This window comes from Bos taurus, chromosome 4 (genome assembly GCF_002263795.3).
Source record: "Bos taurus isolate L1 Dominette 01449 registration number 42190680 breed Hereford chromosome 4, ARS-UCD2.0, whole genome shotgun sequence".
NCBI classification, from domain to species: Eukaryota; Metazoa; Chordata; class Mammalia; order Artiodactyla; family Bovidae; genus Bos; species Bos taurus.
Window position 1 is genome coordinate 60,072,591 of NC_037331.1, and position 23,565 is coordinate 60,096,155.

The 23,565-nt window shown below is 39.4% G+C and overlaps 1 protein-coding gene across 7 annotated transcripts in view; it reads left to right on the forward strand.

The window, feature by feature from the left end:
* The window catches only part of ELMO1 (engulfment and cell motility 1), a 582,500-nt gene that overhangs the window by 204,579 nt on the left and 354,356 nt on the right, over positions 1 to 23,565 (forward strand). For all 7 annotated transcript variants that reach the window (XM_015469368.3, XM_015469370.3, XM_059885500.1 and 4 more), the window contains 4 exons: positions 2,473 to 2,508; positions 11,420 to 11,519; positions 19,822 to 19,973; positions 22,352 to 22,430. In XM_015469368.3, the coding sequence (XP_015324854.1) occupies positions 2,473 to 2,508; positions 11,420 to 11,519; positions 19,822 to 19,973; positions 22,352 to 22,430 (367 nt within the window). The remainder of the gene's footprint in view (positions 1 to 2,472; positions 2,509 to 11,419; positions 11,520 to 19,821; positions 19,974 to 22,351; positions 22,431 to 23,565) is intronic.

Here is a 23,565-nt window from a genome sequence, read left to right on the forward strand (position 1 = left end):
AATTAAGAGAGAATCCTGAGTAGTTACCCATGGGAAATGGAAAGTGGTACAAATCAGATTTATATATTTTTCCCTAGAGATTTAGTTATTCAACAGTACCAGCACACTACCTTTAAAGCAATGTAGGCCCATTTGTTCTTATTTTATTCCCTGGGCTAGAACTCATCACCGTTATTATTTACCTTGATGCTCAGTGTCCCCGGTATTGCTTTGGAAACTTCTTCAAGCTGTCTTCTGTGTTCTACCTTGTTTCCCATTATTCTTTGAGCATTTCTGTACTTTTTGGCTCAATGAAATGTTCTGAGCTTTTCTTGGTCTTTTCTTGCCCCAATCCTGGCCAGAGTCATTTCTCCAAGGAGCCCCAGTTCCTTTTAGTGGAGGGTAGTGTTTGGCTCTTGCAAAAGGGCCCAAGCTCTGCTCAGGCTTGCCTCTCCATGGCCGCCTACTTCTTTTACTCTGCCCATGGCAATTTGAAGGAGAAGAAAAAGAAGCTAATACAGATCTGGATGAAAAATGTCCTCCAGCCATCTCAGCTAAAAAAGGACATTAGAGCCATCAAACCATAAACCACTGCAGCTGCACCCCCTCCCTGTGCGGATTCCTGATGGAAAAAAGCAGGATAATGGCCCTAGATAGCTAAGTGAAGTGAGAGTCGCCCAGTCATGTCCAACTCTTTGCAGCCCCATGGACTGTGTAGCCCACCAGGCTCCTCTGTCTATGGGATTTCCCAAGCAAGAATTCAGGAACGGGTTGCCATTTCCTTCACTAGATAGTTAAGGTGCATATCAAAGGAATGATTTCAAGGAGCCCAGACTCTTACATCTTCTAGTACTTAGAAAAGCACTAAATCCACTAGCTTAAGAAGTCCGATTTGTCTTTAACAGTAATCTTGATGTTCTGACTACTGGTTTTTGTTGCAAAAATTCCATTGTATACTGATTCTTCCCTTAAGGCCTTGGAGCAGTCCCTCAGAAGCAATCTTGAGAGGCTGTACTATGGGCTTAAGTCCAGGTCCTTCAACTAGAACAAAATCCTCAACTTTTAGGTAGAGCATTTATTCAGTGTATATATATACACTGAATACATATATATTATTTAATTAATTATATCTATTACTTATTGATAAAGCTAAGTAAAAGAGGAGGAAGAGGGGAGGAAGAGGAAGATTACATACATTTTTAACTCCCCAGTTTTATCAAATACTAGATCTGATCACCTCGTGGTCATTTGGGTTTCCGAAGTGGTTACATTTACATTTATGTGGTTGAAATGTGAAATTTAACTTCTTTTGAATTGAATACGTACTCTGCAGGTGCCTGATGGTATAGTTAGTAGTTGAGTTACAGAGCCAGCCTTTGCCTTCATGGTGCTGGAAGGGCTGTGAGATGTCCTAACTCAAATGCCTGGTGTATTCTCAGCGCTGCCAACATGGGTGCCACACTCAGTCCAGTCAAGGAAGGGAAATCAGAGGTCAGGGAGGCTTCACAGAGGAGCCTGGAATGAATGTGGGGTAGGGTTTAGCTAGTCTGACAAGGAGGAGAAGGGTATTCCCCCAACTGAGGGAAGAACACACTTAATGCCAGAGATTTGGCAGGCTTGAGGAATGGGAAGTGGCTTGATAAGGATAGAATCACTTATTACCTAATTTTTTTGACCTAATCTTTAGTTTTTTAAGAAGCATAAGTGTCCTTTTTTGCAGACAAGTGTTGTCGATTGTGTGCTGTTTTTGCAGGCTACGATCCTTGAGGTCCAGCTGTCATCCAGGACTACTGCACTGTCTCATAATGTCTTCCTTCAGAAGAAGCATTTTTTTTTCCCTCTGAGAAAAGAGGAAGTAGAATTAGTGAGCATTTTACCAAAGAAAGCTAATCAACTGTTTTTCTCCTATTGAGCATATACTTAAAGAACAACTGGTTTAAGGCTTTGAGGCTCTACTTTTTCATTGAAAACATGCTCCCCCTTATTTCTAGTGATGTCCTCCTTGGTTGAATATATACTTGTTCTGAGCCAAAGGGAGTGTTTCTGTTGCCTTTATGTGCGTGCTCAGTCACTAAGTTGTGTCTGAAACTTTGTGATCCCATAGGCTATAGCCGATACTGGAGTGGGTTGCCATTTCCTCCTTCAGGGGATCTTCCTGACCCTGGGATCAAACCCCCATCGTCTCTAGTGGCTCCTGCATTGCAGGTGGATTCTTTACCACTGAGCCACCTGGGAAGCCCCCTTTGTTGCCTTTATTCAAAAGTAAATGCATCAGGTTGGTTATAGTAGTTTAATCCCTATTTTTGATTGTTTTGTGTCATTAATAAACACAAATTTATTACTTGGAGAAATGTTTTGAAATGAATGAAATGCCCTTAATGGCTGTTAAACCTGTCACATAGCTCATTCTGGGCTTTATTCATGATATGTAATTTGTGTAAAATCCATTGCTGTCATGCATGAGCCTTACATGGTTGCTTTTGAATTTTACAGACGATACCAGAAATTGCAGAAGATCATGAAGCCTTGGTAAGAATTTCTGATCTGTTGATATAGATGATGTAACACTTCCTTCTTCTCTGAATATTTAAACTCTGTCCTCTGAATGATTGTGTAACTATGTGTCTAGATATTTTGAGTGATGTTTTTTTCTTTCTTTTTTATGTTTTTATAAACAGGTTCTTAAAAAAAAAAATTATTTCCCTTTTCTTTTTGCTTTGTGGTAGAGTGTTTTTATGTTTGTAACCACAGAATGATCACATCAGGATTGCTCCCCTTCTCTTGGAGCAAGGCTAGGCACAATTTTATGTATTACTTTAAACAAAACCTTTCTTTTTTGTGGCCTATGTAATGTTCAAAGTCAAAAATCTTTGATTTTCTTCAATGACGTGGTAAGAAAAAGATCCACATAAAAATATTGAAGATTGAAGTATGGAAGGAAAATTATTTACTTTCAGTCTGAGAAAATGTTCAGTCACCCATGTATTTGAATTGCATGATAATTGTGTCTGGAGATCTCAAAAGTTCTTTCTTAGAGTATTCCCTCCTCAATGCCTTTATTATTCACTAAACAAGAGGAGTCCAAATAGGATCTTATAAACTCTCTGTAATAGGCTGAATGAATTTCCATTTGGCCCAGTTGTTAAGCATACAGTTTCAGCTTGAGAAGGAAGATTGAACAGCATCTGAAAATGTGCACCTTATTTTTAAGTCTCCAGAGAAAATCCTGAACAGTGTAATAGTGGTCTCCAAGCTTTCATGTTCCCCTGCCCCTCCCACTAGAAAAAGTATTAGTTGCAGGAACTCTTCAGTTATTAAATTCTAATAAGGTAGAAAGATTGAATTTTTAGGATAAAGCTTCTTAAATCTAATTTTGATATATATTTTAATACAGTAGAAACACTTAATGGTAATGACAATAAAATCCATCTTTTGTTGAGAATTTACTCTGTCCTGGGCACTGTCTCAATGTTTAAATGTTTACACTTATTACTTCTAATTCACACTTTTATCCACAACACAAGATGAGTAAAATTAGCATTATTTCCCTGATGCGGAAGTTCAAGTGAAGTGGTGTTGGGATTCAAACTGGTTATTTCTTCTCTAATAACCTAATACAATTTGTTAATGTAAAATTTTGGACTCCAGCCCAAATAACTTCTCAAAATTTATCTGTCAGCAGTTTTAATCTTTTGGATTATAGGGGCATTGCAAGTGTGAATCATGATTTGTATTTATGGTGGACAAAATCAATGCTCAGGATCCTGGTTCTGGTAATGGCAAAGTAGCCTAATCAGACTAAGGACCATAGATAACAATTATGACCTCTAGACAAAATATTGCAAACAAAAACATCTAAAAACAAGCATTTAAGGAACTAGATTGCAACTGAAACAGACGGAAAGAAGTAAGTCAGTCTTTGAGAGAACAAATTGGCTCTAGATGAGATTTGTGTGTTTACAGCTTTTTGCCTGAGGATCCCTGCTCATCCAGGTAGCATGCGTTCTGCATGTGTGCTCAGTCACTTCAGTCGTGTCCGACTCTGTGCCTGCTATGGACTGTAGCCTGCTAGGCTCTTCTGTCCGTGGTGATTCTCCAGGCAAGAATACTGGAGTGGGTTCCCATGCCCTCCTCCAGGACATCTTCCTGAACCAGAGATTGAACCCGCATGCCTTACGTTTCCTGAGTTGACAGGCGGTTTCTTTACCACTAGTGCCACCTGGGAAGCCCCATCCAGGTATTATGGAGTGATGAAAACCCTCAATCTTAATGTTACTGGTGGTACATGCCTCCTCTGTCCATGCGACATAATTTGGGGCTGGCAGAACAACTAGATAATTAAGGAAAATCCATGAAAGAAAGGAGGCTCAGAGGATATGAAACCCTCATAAATATATATGAATTCTGCCCAAATATATCACTGATCACTGAAGTGTGAATGTACACATGTGTATGTGAACCCCAAGGGTATTCAGATTTTTTGTTTGCTCGTGGTCAGTTTTGATGTGTCAGTTTAGTCCCTGAGCAGCTGATGCTGAGATGGAGTAAGGAGAGTAAGAGGTTTATTGGAGGATGGGTGGTACTTTGTGGCACAAAGTGAGGTTGGATATGAATACCTTTCAGATAGTGAGGTAGAGCTGATGCCTGTGAAAGGAAGAAGAAAAGAGGAAGCAGATGTAGATCTGACAGTCCCAGCTAACCCAAGAGGAAGCTCAGTATAAATACAGACTGTTAGAGGGTTACACAATGAAAATTGGTTGCACTGGTGAGTTTTATTATGCAGATGCAGAAGAAATACTGAATCTACACATACAGTTTCAGAAAAGAGAGATGGTGGGGAAAAGTTCCCAATCATTTTATGAGGCCTATGAAGCTAGTATCACTCTGATAACAAAACCTGACAAAGCTAATTTAGGAAATAAAAATTATAGGCCACCTAATGAACAAAAGTGCATAACTCCCCAGAAACATATAAACAAATATAATCAAGCAAGGTATAAAGAAGATTTGTGGCAACAAAGATTTATCTCAGAAGAAGTTTAACATCTGAAAATCAGTGACCATGATTTAGAAAAATAAAGGAGAAAACTTAAACAGAAAAACCACCTTTATAGATACAGAAAATAGATAACAGATACAGAAAAAGCATTTCATAGTATCCAACACTCATTCATAAGTATTCTCAGCAATCTGGGAAGAGAGGGAACTTCCTCAACCTGATAAAGACTATCTAAGAAAAAAAAAAGCATTATACTTAATGTTGGAAGATGAATCCCCACTCCTCCCACTAAAGATTGGGAATAAGGCAAATATATTCACTTTTTGCACTTCTAGTCAACATTGTACTATAGTTGTTAGCCTTAGCAATAAGTCAACATAGAAATAAAAGACCGTGGTCAGAAAGGAAGAAATAAGGGCTTCCCTGGCGGCTTAATGGTAATGGTAAAGAATCTGCCTGCCAATGCAGGAGACACAGGTTCCACCCCCGATCTGGGAAGATCCCACATGCCAAGGAGCAACGAATCCTGCGTGCCACAACTGGTGGGCCTATGCTCTAGAGCCCAGGAGCTTAAACTGCTGAGAGCTGCGGGCCGCAGAGCCTGCACTCTGCAGCAAGAGAAGCCACCGCAATGAGAAGCCTGCACACCCCAACTAGAGAGTAGCCCCACTTGCCGCAACTAGAGAAAGCTGCGCAGCCACGAAGACGGGGCACAACCCAAAATAAATAAGTCTTTAAAGATACTCATGTTGGAAAAAAAGAAGTAAAATCAACTCTATCCACAGAAAATCCTAAGGCATTTACAAAGAAATGGCTTGATCTCATAACTGAATTTATCAAAGTTTCAGAGTATAACATCAGTATGTAAAAGGGATATATTTTTATACTTTAATAGCAAACAACTGAAACGTGAAATTTTATAATTTCCATTTACAGACGTCAGAAATGATAAAATTCTTAGGAATTAATTTTAACAGGAGACATTAATACCTGTTGTCTGAAAAATAAAAAATATTGCTGGAAGAAAGTAATGAAGACCTAAATAAGTAGAGAATACAGCATTTTATGGATTGGAAGACACAGTATTGTTAAGATAGCAATTCTCCCCAAATTAGGTTTAGTGCAATACAGTTTCTAAAAAAGAAATTACGAGTTTTCCTAAAAACTTAAAGGAAATGCATTGGACCTAGAAGAGCCAAAACAATCTTGAAAAACCCATAAAAATCAATAAAGTTGGAAGATTTCATTAACTGACTTAAAGACTTCCTACAAAGTCAGTAATTAACATACTGTGATATTGGTATAAAAGGATAGACAGATCCATAGAATAGAATAAAGAGTCTAACATTGATCCACAGCTAAATTTTCAACAAAGGAGCTGAAAGAATGTCTGTTGATATATCATGCTATGATTCTAAAGGGAATGTCCACTGGGGCAGTTTAGAAATCCATACATTTCTGTGTCTATAAGTTTTACCACACAAATAAAATAATTGGAAAAACTCAACAGGCAAGGTAGAACAAAGTTATATCATTAACCTTGGCAATTACGGATATATTCAGTATGATTTATTAATAACTTTAAAAGTGGTCTTAATTTTCATCTTTTCTCTGCTTCTCTCTTGGGCATGGCACCCAATGAAAACATTTGGAAGCACTATTTGATAAAACTAACAGCATAAAATTTAAATGCTTTGAGATTGGCTGAATTTTCTTGGAAAGAAGATGGTCTCTACTGAATTGATGAGAAACATTTATTTGAATCATTCCAGCACACATGGTGTGTTGGCTGTGACATGGCTCTCGACCAGCATGTAAAGTTTGTAGTCAGCTTAATCTGTCGCAGCCAGTACTGCAAAATCTTTAGCTTAGCACTTTATAAAAAAACAAATAAACTAAACAAATAAAAATGCTCCCCGCATGTGCCATGTGGTTGCTTTATATCTATAATCCTTTTAGCCTTGATCTTCTGCCCCCAGCACTGATTTCAGAGACAGGATCTTGGCTCTTGCCTGTCCTCTTTGGAACCTGAATCACTCCTCTAGCAGTGGAAATAAACATCTGTGTCAGGGTTCAATAAGAGCTTTTGTAGCTGCCTCAATTGAGATGAGGTGAGTGAGTCCCTTGATTTGGAAGGTAATAACATTTTAGCACTGCCATCTTTTCCTTGCAACTGAGGATTTAAAGTTGAATTTTGAAAAATGTCTCCCATGGAAAGGTAGTATGCCATCCAGCAACAGTTATAATGAATTATATATGTCATATATATAGTATATATAATATAATATATTATATACATATTCTATATAATAATATATATGTATATATCATATAATAGATAAAGTATGTTATATATGTACACAGTATATAAGATATACATTATATATACAAGATATCGTATCATATATAATGTGTATAATATATAAAATATATCTAATAACATATTTTATATATTATACATATACATACATATGAATATATAGCATATGTATGTCTAATAACATTAATCTGTAGAGTTTATAATTACATGTGTGTGTGCTCAGTCGTTTCGTCGTGTCCAACTCTTTGCAACCCTATGGACACTAACCCACCAGGCTCCTCTGTCCATGGAATTTTCAAGGCAAGAATACTGGAGTGGGTTGCCAATTCCTCCTCCAGGAGATCATCCTGACTCAGGGATCGAATCCACATCTTCTGTGTCTCCTGCATTATAAGTGGATTTTTTACAGCTGAGCCACTGGGAGAGCCCGCTTATAATTATACATGTGACTCAGATAGTAAAGAATCCTCCTGCCAGGGCAGGAGATACAAGAGACATGGGTTCGATCCCCTCGAAAAGGGACAGCATCCCACTCTAATATTCTTGCCTGGAGAATTCCATGGACAGAGAAGCCTAGCAGGCTATACTCCATGGGGTCGCAAAGAGTCAAAGACGACTGAGTGACTAACACTTTCACTTTCACAAGTACAGAAAGTGTTATTAGATAATAATTATATAAGTATACATTAAGGAAATAGCAACCCGCTCCAGTATTCTTACCTGGATAATCCCACAGACAGAGGAGCCTGGCAAGGTCACAAAGAGTAGGACACTCCTGAGTGACTGAGCACGCATGATATAACATTTATATAAAACTTTTTTGGATCAAGAGAGTGATCCTTGCTCTGGACACGTTGGTGTGTGATGTAAAGAAACTTCTCTCACTTCTCAACCATTGACACTAACTGGTGATTGCCAAGCACAGAAAGCCCTAGGGGCAGTCTCAGAAACAGTGCTCCAATTCCAACCATGGAGATTGAAACACTAGTTCCCCAAAGCAGCTTGGAGATTTGGAAACCAAACAATACTGTTTCTCTTTTTCTGCATCTTTTGCCCCAGGTCCTGGGAGCCTGTCTGAGGAATCTGTAGGCAGAGTTCTGGGGCATTTGAGCAAGAGGGAGTATCCCAAGATGTCACTGAGGCCATTTGGATTATGAGTCCATTGAGGGAGGAACAGAGTTCTGTTGCCTTCAGATAATTAGAGCGCATAAGTACAATTTATCTTTTGCTTTTAAAGCAGTTAATGAGGACTGATACTGTCTTTAGTCCAAGATATAGGGAATGTAAAGAAGAGCTTGTTTCTAGCCATGTGTTACTCCTTTTTCTGTTTCCATTGCTTTTCTCTTAGTGACAACACCAAGGCAATGTTTTTACACTGCATGGAACCTATGAATGCCATCCTCCAATGTCATGTACATTTTTTAGCAATTGAGATCTTTCAGCAGGCCAGGTGTAAAGAAATGCAAACCATTCATTATCAGTTGTGTATGTATGTGTGTGCTCAGTCATGTCTGATGCTTTGCAAACCCGTGAACTGTAGCCCGCCAGGCTCCCCTGTCCATGGAATTTTCCAGGAAAGAATACTGGAGCACTTGCCATTTCCGACTCCAGGTTCATTATCACTTAGTGTTTTTTTTTTTCCCTTTTTTTGAGTAAAAAACTTGTTAATATTGTTTGTGTGTGTGTGTTAGTTGCTCAGTCACGTCCGACTCTTTGTGACCCCTTGGACTGTAGCCCACCAGGCTCCTCTCTCCATAGGGATTCTTGGGGAAAGTATACTGGAGTGAGTTGTCATGTCCTTCTCCAGGGGCTCTTCCTGACCCAGGCATTGAACTGCAGGCAGATACTTTACTGTCTGAGCCACAAGGGAAGTTAGTTAATATTGTTTACCACTAATAATACAACAAAGTAATAAATTACATAATATTGTTCACTAAAAATTCTATACATAATTATGTAATGTTTTCACAGTGATACTAATATCTAATAATCTGTTAATAAATCTTACTAATTGTTTTTATTTCCTGGCTTTCTTATTTTCCTGAAGAAATTTCCTTTTTTTTTTTTTTGCAAGCTAGTGTTTAGATTTTCTTATGACTCATTGTAGAAGAGTCATTCTGGAATTTTTCTATAACCTTTCTTACTTGTCCTTTTAGTCCATTTTCCACCTGACTATCTACTTTTTTTGTTTTCTTAAAGTAAGCTTGAGTTTTCTGGTTTGGAATTTCTTTTTGGGGCATGATTCTCTGATGCCACCTAGGGGGAACCTGTAAGATGGGGATTGCTTGTCTGTGACTCAGAAAAGTCTTTTAAAAATATATGCTGCTTTTTAAATCTGATTTGAAAGGTTTGGCTTTCCTTGAATATTTTTTTTTTTTTTTCTGGTTCCAAGGACAGAGAATTCTTGTCACAGTGAAGACAGACATTTGAAAATCATGAGCTTCGTGTACCTTTTTAAAATACCTCTTTGCATAATGATGATAACTAATATTCATATGCTGCCTTCCGTGTGTTATACACTGTTCAGAGGGCTGTACGTGTGGTAACTCCTTTTTTCTCCCCAGGAATCCTTTGAGTAAAGTATCACCGCCACTAGCCGCATCATTGTCATCCTCTGTTTTAAAAAATGAGGAAACTTGCGCACAGACTGTGTCAGTGACTTGTCCACTTACAGCTGTCCACCTCTGCTGTCTGACTCCAGAAACCACCCACTGAACCATTTCCATTCAGCACATCTCATCCCCTCTGTTGTGTCTGGTGCCTTTGGATTACAGTCCTTGCCTGAGATTCACTTCCTCTTTTGTAGATTTATTTTCAGCATCACAGCTTCTGAGATGATGCAAGATTTCCAAGGTCCTCCATGGAGGCCAGGCTGAGAACACTGGGAAGAAGGGGGACTGCAAAAGGTGTTTTAAAAGAAATAGGAGCCAGTTTTCTATTCTGTTCATTGAAAATGAATGGGAAGACTCCATCTAAACACTTTATGAAACTCTGTAAAGTAGCAGTCATGATATATAGGAGTCTACAGATTAAAAATCGGAACTACTAAATTTATTTTTAAAAAGTCAAGCATATGAATCAGTATGGTTGTATACAGTATGGAGATTCTGATGGATGTAATTTAATATACCCGAAGAGACAAAACTTACCTTGAGGGTTTTAAGTTAATACTATTACGGTGATAATTTACAGTAGAGGTGAGTTTCTGTAAAAGATTCTCAAAGTTGTTTTGTAAGCACTAGAAACCAGGTTGTTGTCTGGTAAGGGGTGTGGGTGGAGCTATTACAGAAGGCAATTCTCTTACCTGAGTTTGCCTGATCTGTTTAAATTTCTAACTCATTCATGAGACACTTCCTACAGCTTCTGAATCACAGCAAGTCAATGGCCAGCAAATCGTTATTATCTATAATATTCTAGAAAGATATTCTATAAAGCCTGTTAACTAAAGTTAAAATGCTGGACAGTGTAACATAGAAATTAATATGCTTACTTACATATATGTTTGTATCTGTGAGTGTGTGTATGTGTGTAAATGCACTCACCAAACACACACACACACACACACACACACACACACACACACCCCTAGGTATTTATGGGCCACATGAATCTTTTGCAAAGTGCTCATACTTTTAATAGACTTATTTATAACCTTCCCTGTTGGATACCCAGAGATTATAAGAGAAGCGTGTTGCCCTCTTCCTAATATTTGTTTGCTGAGGAGCTTTTTTAAGCTATCATTTTCTGAATGCTTGTATGCTGAACTTTATTCAGTGCTCTACCAGCAGCCCTGTGATGGAACAGATTTCACTATCCAGTTTTTCAGTGGAGAAGACGGTGGCTTAGAGAATCTTAGGGACCCGCTCAGGGGCAACACAGCTCACCTGAGTGAGACTGTGAATCCAGGTCTGTCCCCCAGAGGCCCAGGCTTCTCACTGTGAAGCTACCTGCCTCCTTCCTACTGAGCCACGTGTGTAAGGACGTTGTCTGTGGCCCAGCTGCTTATCCCAGTGATCTTGTCCAGTTCTGCTTGTACTCATCCCTCTAAAGCTCTCTCACTCCCGTCTCTCCTTGTGCTGAACTCCTGGCCTATCACGCTCACGCCTCCTTGTGTTTTCCAGCTTTGGAGACATGCTGTCCTTCACCCTGACGGCCTTTGTGGAGCTGATGGACCATGGAATAGTGTCCTGGGATACGTTTTCAGTGGCATTCATTAAGAAGGTAATTCAGATTGTGCTTCCCAAGCTCAAACCACTTGGTTTTCTGCAGATATTTTTCTATGCTTTGAGCTTATTGCAAAGTTGTTTCCTTTAGTTCTTTGTGTTAAAGCGTGAGTGTGATTTTTGATAGTATTATATATATGGTGGTCTGAGGGCCTAAATTCTATATAAAAATGACATTTTCTCCCCAGCGGGATCATAGGAGTTGTACAAGAGAACCCCTAGTTGAGAGAAGTCAAGGTGACATGTTAAAACCCCTCTTCTGGGCTCCATTGTTTTTAAGACCTAACTAGAGTTCCTAGTATCTTTCCTGAACCTTCTCTCCTCAACTAGGTGTTCAGGAGAAGGGAAAGAGGCAAAATATATTGATTGCTACATGACTGGGTCTGAAGCAGAAATGTAAGAGAAAATGGGGTGCTTGGGTCCATGCCTCTTGGGCAGAGTAAGCCTGCTCACTCGTAATCTTGCTGTAGTACGTGTCTCTGGGATCAACTCGTTCAGTTGGTTCCTGCTGTCCTTAGGAGGAAGGTAACAAAGGGGCAGGCAGAGGTGGACCTGGTGTGAGGAGGGAGCAGGAGAGCCCCCCACCATCCCTAGCCGTTGAATAGTAATAAAAACACATCTGCAGATTTACAATTCTCTTTCCAGTCTTCTAACCAAAAATGAATAGCCTTGACTTTTCCACTATTAAACGTAGTGTTAAATCAAGAATCATCATTATTAATTTGTTAACTTATTTTTCCTCTCTTTGTATTTGTGAAATGGTTTATAAATGTATTGGCATCTTTCGTTCTGCTGTTACTGAGAATGAAGAGATATTTGGAATTCATATATTTATCTTATAGGTCTAGATTCCTGGGAAGAATGGTCTAAAATAATTTCAGAGAGTCTTTATGAAAGCTAGAAAATAAGAACAAAATCCAGGATGAGTCACTTGAGTTTTTAAGAACTTTTATTTTGAAATCATGGTAGACTTATAGAAAATTAAAAAAAAAAAAAAGTACAAAATGTTCCAAATGACCTTCACCCAACTTCCTTAATGATAACATTTTGCATAATAACAGTATTATCAAAACTAGGAAGTTAACAGTGCTATAAGACTTATCACCATTAACTGATTTCACCAGTTTTTCTCTGGTTAAGGACTCGAGACTGCATTTAGTTATCATGTCTCCTTAGTGTCTTCCAATATGATCGTTCCTCAGTTTTTCCTTGTCTTTCATGACTGACAGTTTTGAAGAATACTGGTCAGTTATTTTGTAGAATGTCCCTCAGTTTGGGTTTGTTTGATATTTCCCTTAAATCAAGGTTATGCATTTTTGGCAAGAATGTCAGAGAAGTAATGTTGTGCTCTTTTTAGAGGATCACATTAGAATGTGTGATGTTGATATCTCTTCTTAATGGTGACCTTGATTATGTGGTTGAGACCCAGCAGATACCACTGGGTCTCCCCACTCTGAAGTTACGTCCTTTCCTTTTGAAGTCAATCAGTACCTGGAGGGAGTTACTGCCTTAAACTGAAGAGCATAGGAGAGCCCTTAGTCTGTCGAATGAGGATGTTTGGAATGAAAGTCTCACAGATTGAATACCAGAATGATGTTGTCTATTTATTTCAGGCAAGAACCGTTTGGGGACCCAAGTTCTTCTTGATGTACTTTTGAATCCTTTTTTCTTACATAAGGGCATAAAGCCGAGAAAAAATGAGTAGTAAGAACTACTCAAGAAAACACAAAAAGAAGGATGAAGCCTCTTTTTGCCTGTATTTATCAGTGGCATGAATTGCTTAGAAAAAAAGAAAGAGAGAGAGAGAAATGAGTGTAGAAGAGAAAGCCAAGGTAATCCGGATGTGTTAGGAAGTACTCTCCTTTGGTGGTGGCAGGTAATAAATATAAGTGTCAGGTTTTAAATGCATTGGAAAATATTACTGTATTTTGTCTCTCCAAGATAAAAGTTCTAGAGAAATGGAGTATTATTTACCCATAAAAGAGTGAAATATTGCCATTTGCAGCAACATGGGTGAACCTAGAGATTATTATACTAAGGGAAGTAAGTCAGACAGAAAAAGACAAATATTATATGATATTACTTGTATGTAGAATATAAAAAGTAATACAAATGAATGTATTTACAAAACAGAAACAGTCTTATAGAGATGGAAAACAAATTTATGGTTACCGAAGGGGAAAGAGGAGAGGGATAAAGTAGGAGTATGGGATTAACATATACACATTACTATATATAAAATAGGTAAACAATAGGAATATACTATATAGTGCAAGGAACTATATTCAATATCTTCTAGTAACCTGTAATGGAAACGTATCTGAAAAATAAAAAAAAATATGTATGTATATATATACATGGACCTCCCAGGTAGGGCAGTGGTAAAGAATTCTCCTGCCAGTGCAGGAGATGAGAGTTCAATCCCTCTCTCAGGAAGAGCCCCTGGAGAAGGAAATGACAATCTACTCCAGTATTCTTGCCTGGAGAAACCCGTAGACAGAGAAGTCTGGAGGTCTGTAGTCCACAGAATCGCAGTCGGACTTGACTGAGCACCCCCACACATGCACGTAAATACATATAAAACTGAATGACTTTGCTGTACTAAAACTAATGCAACACTGTAACTCAACTATATTTCCAATTACAAAAAAAAAGTTCTTGGGAGGCAACTTTAAATCTGAAGATACTGGGTTTTGCAGATATTTTTTATACTTAAAATTTTTAAATTCATTCTGGATTTATGGTGGGCTTTTCTTTTCTACTTTCAAATTGCTTTGCTTCTCTGATATTATAGCCTTTTTTGCTATAAAAACAATGCTGTTCTCAACGTGAATTCCTTGAAATTAGGATGTGCTTTCAGCAACATTATCTCTTGATTCCTGTAGCAATCCTTTGCAAAAGAGAGCAGTAAGTGTGTGTTCCTGGTCAGGAGGGGAGGACACAGTGGCTTGGGGAGGTAGAGTGAGGTTATGGAGAGTGGGGTGTCGTTGGCCCCCCATTTCAGGGCTCCCTCCCGCATCAGCATGTACCTGCACTTTAAATGTTGGAAAGAAGAGATTCTGAAGGACAGAAGAACAGACTTGTTGAAACAGCATAGCCTCTTGTTCAGCCCTCCCTGACCTCACTGGGGCAGAGTTAACTGATTTCTTCTGCTCTCCATTCTCCTTGAATCTTGTACATGCCCCTGTTCCATCAGTTATCACTCTCCTATGAATTTTTTGTTCTTTTGATTGGCTCTCCCAAGACCATGAGTCCAAGAAAGCTAGGATGGAACCATGGCTTTCTTCTGGCCTCTCTCCTCAGGGTGTGGCATTGAGTCAGACCTTAATACATTTCTGTGAAAATGAATAAATGAAATTTGCTTTCGAAGTATTTTTCTAAACTCTAAAACTTGAAGGAAAAAAAAAAAGAATACAGTGCCACCATATTTAAAATATATTTCAAGTAAAACTTCAGCCATGAATGGAAAGGAATTACAAAGGTATCTTTCTTTAAATGGGAGATGTGGTTAAAGAGACTGACAATAATCTAATTTTCTAATTGCTTATGAAAATGGTTTTCGCTCATTGAAATTAACCAAAAAATCAGATTCAGGGAAGCAAAGACTAGCAGTCTTGGCAGTTTAAATTAAACATTGAGTATTTTTCAGAAGACAACATGTTTATAATGTATTCCATCCTCATTCCTAGCCATTCTATTTCCTTGCATTGCTACTTCGAGCTCTACTCCTTACGTGAATTTTAAAAAGTGGTCATCAGAAAATGACTTTATAATTGAAAGTTTTTGTAAGGTTATCTTTTTATTCATTAGCTGGATCAAATTCAGCACTTTGACAACCCAGGAATTGTATACAGGCAACTGTCTTTTAAATGGAGCTTTATCTAGACAAAAATCAGCTAGGAAATGTGCTGACAAAAGATGCTTATCTCTGTGGTCCAGACTTGGCTTCCTATTAATGCCAAATTCATACGACTTTGGAGAAATATTTTTTCCCTGCCAGCCCTGATATCCTTCTCTGCTATCTATTTTGTTATGTGTGGATCTCGAGTCTAGTTTACAAAGTTTTTCTGTAATAAGAAATATCATTTCATGGACACTTTGAAACTTGGAATCCCTTGATGCCAGTCTTTAATGTTGCTGCTTTTTAAAGATTTGGTGACTTAGAGAGAGGGTCAGAAGGCATGGGGAAGAAAGAAATGAAATAAAAGAAAAACAACCTAGAACTTTCTGTGTTACGAGTTGGTTTTACCCTGGCCAAGTATAACATCAGAGCCTTTTCTTGGAAGGAAAGTTTTATACAAATGCTCTTGAAACCTTAGCTCTGCAGGAGGGCCTGGTTCACTCTGCAGTATTTTCAGTGCCTAGATAAACATCCAGCCAATTTCAGTTTAGAGACCCAGTCATTTTTGCCTCTTAAAAGCTTGAGAGATTTATGGACCACTGCCTGAATAACTTAAAATATGGGAGAGGGGCTCCATGTTCTCCATGTATCTTTTCAGTTTTGATAACAGAGGATAATTTTAAGGTCTCTTTCTAAGTAATTCAAAGTGTTTCTGTGATTTTAAAAAGTTGTATTATTGATTTCATACACTGTGATGCCCCTTAACTTCTTAAAAGTCACCCAGATATTCCTATGTTTTATCTAAGTAGCACCTTTATTTATTTATTTTTCTTTTAGTTTTTATTTTTTTAACACTGAAAACATTTTTGATTGGGGTATAGCCAATTAACAATGTTGTGATAGTTTCAGGTATACAGTGAAGGGACTCTGCCATGCGTATACATGTATCCATTCTTCCCCAAACACCCCTCCCATCCAGGGGTGTTAGCACATAACACTGAGCAATTCCACGTGCTGTACAGTAGGTTTTTGTTGGTTATCCATTTTAAATATGGCATTGTGTGTATAACTTTCCCAAAGTTCTAGGTAGCACTTTAAAAATGAGTGGAAGCATGTGGAAGTAATAGATATCATTATTGTTAGCTCCTCCTCCTTCTTTTTCTCTCTGATACAGACCTACCTTCAAGAAGCTGTACTTTGACAGGTTTAGGCTGGTTCACCCATGTTGGCCAAAGTACAGAAATGCAGCTGGAAAAAATTTAAAGGCAAAGGAAGTCATGATTGATTTTGAGGAAGACAAGGGAAATTAAAATTTAACAAGATGATTTTTAACCTTCTATAGCTATACTTCGATCTGTAGTTTTTAAACTAGACATAGAAAGTAACATTTAAACTCTCACAAAGTTGTCCATTCACCAATGAGGACAGTCATCATGTTTGCTCAGTCAGCCCTGATACCTTGTTTATTAGTATTCATTAGATGAAAGTATTGGGTCATTTAAATGTCAAGCTGAAATTACTGATAAATAAGCCAAAAGATAGAAGTTAGTTTCAAAAGACAACTAGTATCTCCTACAGAATTGTACATTAGGCTCTAAAGAGTCAGATGCATGCTTTCTTGAGTATTTCCAGAAAGGAAATACTGTCAAGGCATATTTACAGAAGTAGAGGGTAAATTTGTATCAGAGGGAAATCTTGACTATAGAGGAAATTGAAGAAGCTGCTGTCATAGTAACCCAGGAATGAGCTGGACCATGTTCCAATGTGCATATACGACTTCATGTATGTGAGAGGGTAGATGTTGCACAGAGCTTCTTTGGTGGCTTAGATGGTAAAGAACCTGCCTGCAATACAGGAGACCCAAGTTCAGTCCCTGGGTTGGAAAGATCCCCTGGAGAAGGGAATGGCAACCCACTCCAGTATTCTTGCCTGGAGAATTCAGTGGACGACGAGCCTGGTGGGCTACAGTCCATGGAATCACAAAGAGTCAGACACAACTGAGCGACTAACACTTTCAGACATTGCAAATGTGTTCACAGAGACAGAAAGTAGGGAACTGGGACTATTTATCACTAATGATCATGGCAAACTTGGAGAAAGGTGATACTTGAGAAGAGGGGAATAGGAAAGACGTCAGTGAGATTGATTTTTAGCCCATTTAATTTTAGACTTTAGAATATCTAAGTGGACTTATACTTTGGATGCCAAGAATAAGCATGTAACATGCTGCTGCTGCTGCTGCTAAGGTGCTTCAGTCGTGTCCGACCCTGTGCGACCCCATAGACAGCAGCCCACCAGGCTCCCTCGTCCCTGGGATTCTCCAGGCAAGAACACTGGAGTGGGTTGCCATTTCCTTCTTCAATGCATGAAAGTGAAAAGTGAAAGTGAAGTTGCTCAGTCGTGTCCAACTCTTAGTGACTCCATGGACTGCAGCCTACCAGGCTCCTCCGTCCATGGGATTTTCCAGGCAAGAGTCCTGGAGTGGGTTGCCATTGCCTTCTCTGACATACTTTATAGTAAATGACTGTTGTGTGTCCATCTTTGCTAGATTATAAGGTCCTTGAAGTTAAAAATCATGTGGCTTTGCTCATCTCTTGATTTCCAGATCCTAGGTCAGTGCAAGCCTGTTTTGTAGTACATGGTCAACACCTATTACCTGAATGAATGAAAAGAGGGGATGAAGGCAAGAGGGTGGAGGAGGGGGTTTGGTCATAAACTTTCAACTAGAAGATTCTCCACAGAGTCTTAAAGGTACATCCAAATTTACTACATGGAAGTAAGAATAGGAGCATGGAAGGAAAATAGAATCAGTGCCAAGAAATCAGTGGTATTGTCAACATATTTCTTTATAAGTTCTTTTTTCCAATAAGTGTCAAAAATTGTACTGGGATTATGGAAAGTTTTTGGTGTGGCATTGATGAGGAAGTCAAGGAATTAATATTGGATTTAGAAGAGGTCTAAGTTAGGCATTAACCCTAAGCACAGCATGAGGGTCACTGGATTTTTGTGAGAGATAGATGGACTTAGGGAAAGAAAAGTGGCCTCATCGTGGTAGATCTGATAGGGGAATAGACCCAGACAGTGAGGATTAAGGCAGGGGCTTGCCAGGGACAGTAAACACATTGAAGAAGTTTATTAGCTGTGAAAGGAGCTAAAGCAGTCTTTTGAGAATCTTAAAAATCTCATACTCTTCCTATAGTCTGTATTATAAAATAATACCCTTTTGGAATATACTAGTATAATGTTACTTTACTTCTTTATGTCACATATTTTCTATCCCCTAAATCCAGGTGTATCTGGAGGCAGAGAGCATACTGATAACTGTACTTGCCCACCTCTGTTTTTCACTGTACCCTCTGCTTTCACTGGGGAGTCATTGGGCTAAAAATGGTTGAGCTGGTAACTGTAAGTTGCCATGGTGCCTTTGAATTTTATCTTGTGCAAAGATGAAGAGGGAATGAGGAGAAGGGTCAATGCTATAGCAAAAAGGGAAATATTCGTGTTGATAAGGGGAAGCTATAAGTGTCAGTTTGTCATGGAACCAAATAGCTTTTAAGAAAGCAGTCATTATGATGATATAATAATAGCATTTTAATGTGAGTTGTCAACAAACAGTAATAACATTTAATGAGGCCTCTAAAATAAAACCTTTATGGTACCCATGTGTTTGGGTTTCTGTGATCCATTATTCTAACCCTTATTTTACTTCCCTCTTACATTCTGATTTATTATGTTTGAGGCTTTAGTGATGAATTCCTAAGGGAATGTATTATAGAGCTTAAAGGACTATTTTAACTTTTAGCACTTCTAATTTAATTGGTTTCCTGTTTGCTAAATTTGAGAGTGATTAGAAGAATTTATTTTAACCATAAGAAATGGAAAGAATGGGGGAAAGAGTGCTTCACTGAGGAATAAAAAGGAGATTAGCCAGTGACTGAAAAGTTGCCAGTTGAACTGTGTTGACAAGTGTGATTTGTGTGAGTCCCTTAAGAATGTAACAGAAGCATAGTAAGAACATAAAAGCCATGGGTTGTGTGGGTGAAGGAGTAGCCTGAAAATGGGAGGCAATGGCTATTAGTATATGTTGAAATTGCTGTCTCAAAGAAACACAAGAGTTCTTACAATATATGTGTTGAAATTATCTACCCCTGAAAGCTGAAACTCAGAAGAACCATTCCAAAAACACCAGACAGAATAATTCTTTGAAACCATCTCCTTTCTAAAATTGCTTATTACCAAATTAGAGAAATAGGCCATAAATAGAGGTTTGTAATAAGGTGGTGAACAATCATTGTTGACACCGTGCATTTCTGGCTATCCTGCTATAATTCCAGGTACTTTTCACACTGAATATCTGGTGTTTCTTAAATGAGCTACCGATTGACTTCATTTGCTCCCTTCTCTGCTTCTCTGCTCTGCTTAGCGTGAGTAATCAATTGTGTCTCTCTCGGGTTTTCAGATAGCAAGTTTTGTCAACAAGTCGGCCATAGATGTCTCCATCCTGCAACGGTCCTTGGCCATTCTGGAGTCCATGGTGCTCAACAGCCACGACCTCTATCAGAAGGTGGCACAGGAGATCACCATCGGCCAACTCATTCCACATCTCCAAGGGTGAGCAAGATCAACGCTGCCACAGGGGGAGGGAATGTTCTTCAGGCAGACAGCTCCCATGATGGTTTGGTATTGGTTTCATTAAATATATACAGAAAAAGAATCTTGATCTGGTATATAATCAAACCACGCCTCATGTTTGTCCCCCATCACACTGACATGACACAGTGACTTGCCCTGGGTGCGCCCCTTGCCTCTTCTTGAGACTAGTGTGTCCCTAGTGCCTTGGTCGGAGAAGGCAATGGCGCCCCACTCCAGCACTCTTGCCTGGAAAATCCCATGGATGGAGGAGTCTGGTGGGCCGAAGTCCATGGGGTCGCTAAGAGTCGGACACGACTGAGCGACTTCACTTTCACTTTTCACTTTCATGCATTGGAGAAGGAAATGGCAACCCACTCCAGTGTTCTTGCCTGGAGAATCCCAGGAACCGGGGAGCCTGGTGGGCTGCCGTCTATGGGGTCGTACAGGGTCGGACACGACTGAAATGGCTTAGCAGCAATGCCTTGGTAGGGACTCAGTTCTGATAAATGTTGCTAGATAGTGTAGAGCTTTTCTTTTAATAAGATACAATAAAGCAATTTGTTCTCTTACAATCTCAATAGAGTCTTTATCCTTAATCATACAGTATTTTCTGCGATACGAGAATTTTCATAGTTAATTAGGAGTTTTTAAAGCCAGACTTCTTTATTTGTCTCCAGGTGATTACAATAACCTTTTTCTAGTGTATTTTATAAAATACAAAATTTTAAGACGCTTGAGCTATGAGATAGCTGCCCTAGCAGCCTTGGGTTTTGGGGGAATCTCTCCTCCCCACTCTTAGATAACTAGCAAGGTTGCCTCTGATGATACCAGCCTGAGAAGGAATCCTTGTAGGATGCCACTTGATCAATGAAAGTATTTTGGATTGCAGGTGGCAAGAAGCATCCTGACTAGGACAGGGAGTTTATTGAAAGGATACTGGCGTGTTTTATAGAACCGAGGAATGACTTGAGTAGCTAAGCCTTGGGAAGGACAGAAACTATGGCTTCCTTGGAGTTCTCACAACAGGCCTTTTCTCTGGCATATTGGCTGGCAGTAATGTGACTTGGCTCCCAGTAAGTGCTGCCCCTGCTCTCTCAGGTCACACTGGCAGATTTTCAAGAGGAAACCTGATTGGCCTGTTTGGGTTGCGGGTGTAGAATGGGGATTCAAGGGAGTATTCAGTAGTTCTCAGTATACCAAAAATGTTGACTATGTGTTTATAATTAAACTTTATATTAAACTACCAAAATGCATTAGATGTTTCCTTCGTTTGGGGGTAGGAGATGGTTGACTAGAGTGTAAAAGCTATAGACTGTGGCCTCAGGGAAAATTAGCCCATGCTCTAAAATGATGATTTTGTGTGAACTCATGCTGGAAATGGTACCAATTTCACGTGTCCCTGAATGCGACCTGTATCAACTTAAAAGTCTGCATCTTTCCTCTGAATCTCAAGGGCATCATTGTGCACTTACAGTGCACTTTGCCAAGAGGAGAGTTTCTTATTTGCCAAGCGCTGTACTAAAGGTTTTATGTGCATTACCTCATTTTATCCTAAAAGCAGCTCCTTGAAATGAGTGTGTTTTTACCCAGTGTTCCAGATGAGGAAGCTGTGTAGGGACACCCTGTGAACTTGTCCAAGGCCACACAGCCAGCCAGTGGGGCACTGGGCTTAGAATTTCATCCTTCCTGAGGCTGTGTGTGATAAGCTCTGCCTCTTCCTCAATTATCTCTAAATGTAGCTCGCTGGCCTCTGCTCTTTGTTTATGCCTTGGGTCCTTCTTATTTACTATTTATGCTGTGCTGTGCTTAATATTTACTATTTACCATGCACCTAACTGTAGATCTTGGCTTCATTTAGAATTTCTGATTTCATTCCTGTGAAAAGCAAATTTGTAAACATAAAAACCTATCCTTCTTGTTCTTTAAAAGTTTCTAGTTGAAAATAGATTTTTAGAATATGTAATATTGCCATGGAGACAAAGCAGTTTCCTCTATAATAAGCCCAGGAATGTGGGGACACCCAGGACTGTTCCCAGATGTACTTCATGCATCAGATGAAAATTACACACACACAAACACACGCACACTGGTCCATATTTTTAACTCTAATAGAGGAGAGAGGAAGAGAGCCAGCTGGCCACCTATATCTCTGGGTGAGTGTGTTTTGTCCGGCTAGCAATAGTAATTGTCTCCTCACATGTTTCCAGCTTTTCATGGTTGAAATACACAGTGCTGACTGCGTTCTCTGGGTCCTGCCTTTCTCTCTCACCTTTTTTGGGGCAATAATCATGACCCTTATCATGGTCTCACTGAGGGGTGGTCTTTTCTGACTTTGATGTTGGTCTGTGTCTTTACAGGACAGATCAAGAAATCCAGACCTATACCATTGCAGTGATTAATGCACTTTTCCTGAAGGCCCCTGATGAGAGGAGGCAGGTAAGTTGCATTTCTTCTGCCTTAAAGCCTGTGCCCAGGGCTGACAAGCTTTGGTGCAGGGAAAGCCTTCCCCTTCCAATCCCAGCAACTCCTCTGGGGTTCTCTGCTTCTCGGCAGTTTGCCTGGCCAGACTGGGATCATTCACAGATCCAGTGGGAGCTAGTTGGAGATGAAGTGTTTCAGAGGTAAAGCCCTTTCATCATGTGAAACCCAGTATAGAAGCCCCAAACAAAGAGCTGAAAGAAAGAGGAAACTGCTTTTGTGGTGGATGCAGAGTTAGAAGCCCCTGTGGCCTTCTGTCATTTCACTGGATACTCACTGGGGCCAGGGAGGGATTGTCCCCATTTTCCTGATGAGGAAAGCTAGACTCTGAGAACTGTCACACTTTGCTGGGTGGGAAGATGGGAAAGGGAATGTGTAAATTGCTGCCGCAGTTGAGAGAACCTTTCATCTGTAAGAGGCTCTTTGCTTAGTGGTATTTCTGCTGTCCGTGTGTGGATGTGCCCAGGAGAAGTGAGCATTCATTTCCTGTCCTCTGTGTCATCAGAAGGAGGGAACCCCTTAAATGTACCTGCTTGGAACGTACCCTTCAATACTGTCCTTTGTCAATCTTTGGTTCTTCTTCAGCGAGGGAAAGGACTATTATAAAGTGGCTGTGGAACAAGTGGCGCTTTTGCATGTCTTAGAATTTGGCTCACATCTCAGAATCCTTTCTTTTTTTTTTTCCAGCAACATAACATACTTGTTACCTAGGTCACAATTGACTCCCTTTAGAAACTAGATGGAAATATGAGATCTTTCAGCATTTAGAAAGTATACTGGGGAGCTTATGACAGTTACTAATATATCGTTTTAGAAGAATTTAGGAGGTTAGCATGCTACTGAACACTGTTGGAAGAATTTTACTTTTTTTTTTTACTTTATTTTTTTCATTGCCAGGGATTTTAAACCTCAGTGGCTAAATATGAGGGTTTCTGGTTTGTTTTCCATTTAGGTTTGTTTGCTCATTCCTAGGAGTTACATTTGCACAAGAAGCAGAGTGGCTTTCTAGTTTCCTGTGCTTTTGGTTTGGTATTGGCTGGAGCCAGGGGGTGCCTGCCGTCTCCAAGCCTATTTTCCAGTCTGGATATTTCAG